The sequence below is a fragment of the Helianthus annuus genome, chromosome 11, assembly GCF_002127325.2.
Source record: "Helianthus annuus cultivar XRQ/B chromosome 11, HanXRQr2.0-SUNRISE, whole genome shotgun sequence".
Classification (NCBI taxonomy): domain Eukaryota; kingdom Viridiplantae; phylum Streptophyta; class Magnoliopsida; order Asterales; family Asteraceae; genus Helianthus; species Helianthus annuus.
Window position 1 is genome coordinate 95,066,166 of NC_035443.2, and position 4,083 is coordinate 95,070,248.

Below are 4,083 nucleotides of genomic sequence, written 5' to 3' on the forward strand. Positions count from 1 at the left end.
AGATTGTTCGAGGGGAAGTGGAGAAAAGCCATCAACCATGAATTTCTTGACAATCAACATGAATGGAGTTTCCGGTATTCATAAACCGGAGTGGATTCGAAGTATCGTTAGAGCGAAAAAAATCTTGTTTTTGGGGATCCAGGAGTCTCATAAGTCGGATCTTTCAGAACCTTTTCTCCTCCGATTTTGGAATAGATCTCCATTGGGCTTTGCTTCGGTGGATGCGGTGGGTCGATCGGGGGGTATTGTCTCATTCTAGGTCTCTAGCCTGCTGTCGGTGGAATCAGTGGTTAAACAGGAGAAGTTCTTGGTGGTTTCGGGCTTTGTCAAAGGGGTAGAGGAGAGGATTAACATTTTAAATGTGCACGCCCCAAACGACGTAGTTGGCCGTGGAATCCTGTGGGATTCCTTAGAGTAGATCAGAATCCAACTCCCAGGCTTATGGGTGGCCATGGGGGACTTCAACGAAGTCAGACATGCCGACGAACAGCTCAATTCGAGGTATGATCCTAACTCTTCTTCTGCCTTTAACTGTTTCATCAGCAGGGTGGGATTTTTGGAATACCAGATGGTCGGGGGAAAGTATACGTACATACCCGATAATTTGGATGTCAAGTTCAGCAAACTCGATCGGATTTTTGTTTGTGAGCGTTTTTTGGATAAATGGCCGCTAGCTAACCTTAAAGTCCTTAACAAGGGATGGTCTGACCACTGCCCAGTGGTCCTTAACTGTGCAGCACTGGACTTTGGGCCGACCCCGTTCAAGATGTTTAATTCTTGGGTGGGCTCCAAGGAGGTGACTGAAATTGTAAACAGAAATACAGGGGCCTGGGTGTTGAACAGTAAAGGGGATTTAGCTTTTGCTAAGCTGCTGAAAGGGATAAAAGGAGATTTAAAGAAATGGAGAGAGTTTAAATGTTTTCAAGAGAACCTCGAGCTAGTTACTTTTTCCAATAACGCTCAACTATTAGAGAAAAAAGCGGAATCCAGTGGTCTGAATGCGGAGGAGAAAAAGGCTCGGGTTAGCATTCGCCTGAAACTTAAAGATTTGGAAATTGCAAAAGCCAAAGACTTGTTGCAAAAGGCCAGAATTAAATGGTTAATAAATGGCGACGAAAACTCCTCTTTTTTCCACATCGTTGTTAACAAGAATAAGGCTTCGAACAGAATTCATGGGCTGACTATAAACGAGGTTTGGATCGCTGAACCAAAGACCATAAAGGAAGAGCTAAGAAAATTTTTTAGAAAACAATTTTCCGAACCCATGCGCCGTAGACCGAGCTTCGTCAATTGGGATCTTCCAACTATTACTACGGAGGAAGCGGAGATGTTAGTGTCCCCTTTCACAACGGATGAGATTAGACTGGCTATTGAGGGGTGTGGCGGGAATAAGGCACCGGGGCCCGATGTTGTCGGCAGTCATGGAGGATTTCCACTCGTCGGGGGAGATTATTGTTGGCTGCAATGCTTCGTTTATAGCATTGGTCCCTAAAAAGAACGACCCTCCGGTTGCCACGGATTTCGGGCCTATCTCGCTTCTCGGTTCGATGTACAAAATCCTTTATAAATTCCTCACTAATCGGCTTATAGTCGTTTTGGATAAGCTTATAGCCCCTACCCAATCGGCTTTTGTCGGGGGCGAAATATCCTTGACGGCCCTTTAATAGTGAATGAAACTGTGTCCTAGGCTAAGAAGAACAAGCAGAAATTATTGGTCTTCAAAGTGGACTTTAAAAAGGCTTATGATTCTTTGAATTGGAAGTTCTTATTCAAAGTTATTGAGTATATGGCCTTCCCAGATAAATGGATCAATTGGATTAAAGGCTGCCTCCGGTCAGGAAAAGGATCGGTGCTCGTAAACGGCTCTCCGTCGGGCGAGTTTTCCTACAAAAGGGGGCTCCGGCAGGCCCTTTTTTGTTTATTCTGGCAATACCATCTCCAAGTTTAACTCAGACGTAGCTCCCTTCTTTTTGGGTGTGAAGCAGTGTCAAACCAAAATACCCAACAAGCATTAGCTCTCCCTGAAAAGGAGGTGATCCAAACCAAGAACTACGAGATCACCCCTTTCATTCTGGGGTGACGGAGGGATCATACCATTCGAGCAATGGAATTCTTGGATTTTCTGACGGGCCAACTACTAATTATTAACCGTCCTTTCAGCTGGGACTTTCAAGCAAGCCTGAACGTCGTGAGACAGTTTGGTTGGTGGACATGTTTATGAGGAGGGCCGTCAGTCTTGGTTTGTTTCATGGATTCCAAACTCCAAATGATGAACCGATTATTTCACACCTATGCTACGCGGACGACGTCTTGTTCATAGGAGAATGGTCGGAGCATAACATAGTGTCACTCAAACACTTCCTGAGGTGCCTTTTCCTGGTCTCTGGTCTCAAAGTGAATCATAGTAAATGCAAGTTGTTCGGAGTCGGAGTAGGGGAAGATGAAACTAGGGGTATGGCGGTGATCCTTAACTATGAGGTTGGTTCCTTCCCTTTCCTGTATTTGGGATTCCCTGTTGGTGCCAACATGAAAAGGGCGGTACACTGGCAACCGGTGATAGATAAGTTCCAGAAAAGGCTCTCTGGTTGGAAAGCTAGAACCCTTTCCTTTGCGGGCCGGGTTACTCTCGCTAAAGTAGTTCTGGGCAGCCTCCCCTCTTACCACCTCTCCATTTTTCTCGCTCCTAAAGCGGTCATTAACAAACTGGAAGGAATGAGAAGGGCTTTCATATGGGGTAAAACGAATTTGAGACACAAAATAAATTGGGTTCGCTGGGAAAAGATGTGCAAACCTAAGAAGTTTGGAGGGATAGGAATTGGGGGCATTAGACAGTTTAACATCGCCATGCTGTCCAAGTGGTGGTGGAGATACAAAGATGAACCCACTCAATTTTGGGCTTCTATCATTTCCTCCTTCCACAAATCGGCCCAAAGTGACAAGCTCGTGCTAATCAAGAAGTCGATACCGGGGGTTTGGAAAGATATCAGCTCAATGGATGCGGTTCTCGAGAAGGAAGGTCTGTGCATCTGAGAGAAACTTAAAGTCTCGGTGGGTGATGGTGCCACCACTAGTTTCTGGAAGGATGCTTGGATGTCAAATGAACCGCTCAGGCACTGATTTCCCGATTTGTACCGCCTCGCTAAAAATAAGGATGTTACAGTGGCGGCTTGCTGGCAAGGGGGTGCGGCTGGTCCGGTTTGGGCTTGGGACTGGAATAAAAATCCGGCGTCGGTCAGCAAATGGGATCACCTCGGAGAGCTTACGAGACTTCTCTCGGCGGTGGGATTAAAGGGGGGCAAAGACCAATGGAAATGGGAAAACGAAGACGACATACCTTTCTCGGTTAAGGCTTTGCGATCGGAATTAGCAATACAAGGGCAAGACCAAAGTGCTGGGCTGGTGCATAAATGGAACTCATGGGCTCCTCTTAAAGCTAATTACTTGCTTTGGAGGGTACTCATGGGGAAAGTCGCTACCAAGAAGGGATTGGCGGATAGAGGATTAATCTTGCCGGATACCTTGTGTGCTACCTGTGGATTCGAAGAGGAGTCGGCTGACCACCTTTTCGCAAAGTGCATTACGGCACGGAGCGTTTTGTGGAATATATTTTCTTGGCTAAAACTTAAATGGCCTTCAAACCTTGACAACCTAAAGGATGTGTTCGAGACCTTTAATAACAGCCCGGGTAGTCAAATCTAGAAAAAACTAGCGCACATGGTAGCGGTGGATACAGTTTGGAGATTGTGGTATGCTCGCAACCGAAAGGTTTTCGAAGGGGAAGGCTTTACTACCCGGAAAATCATCGATTCGATCAAAGAGGAATCCTTCATTTGGGTTTCTAACCGGTCACGAAAACCAGCGCCAACGTGGGAAGATTTGAAGGCCTTCGAAGTTCTTAGTTTATTGTAACTGGTTCCTTGTTTTTCTGTTTTTGTTTCTGTTTGGTTTGCCTTGTATGTCCCCAGCTCCTTGCTGATTTATCTATATAGTTCAAAAAAAAAAAAAGAATTAGAAAGTAGTACAGGAGTTGAGATGAAAGACAAAACGAAGAATTTTGAACATGCTTAAGTTGTAAATGGTGAG

At 45.5% G+C, this 4,083-nt stretch overlaps 1 protein-coding gene across 1 annotated transcript; it reads left to right on the plus strand.

Annotated features, from left to right (window-relative positions):
• The first annotated feature begins 451 nt into the window (after window positions 1–451).
• LOC110942584 lies at window positions 452–1,492 on the plus strand. The gene has a single exon (XM_022184358.1). It carries the CDS (start codon window positions 452–454, stop codon window positions 1,490–1,492), a length of 1,041 nt encoding a protein of 346 aa, XP_022040050.1.
• The last annotated feature ends 2,591 nt before the right edge of the window (window positions 1,493–4,083 follow it).

Coding starts and splice junctions, on each gene's coding strand:
- LOC110942584 (XM_022184358.1), top strand. CDS start 452: ATGGGGGACTTCAACGAAGTCAGACATGCCGACGAACAGCTCAATTCG.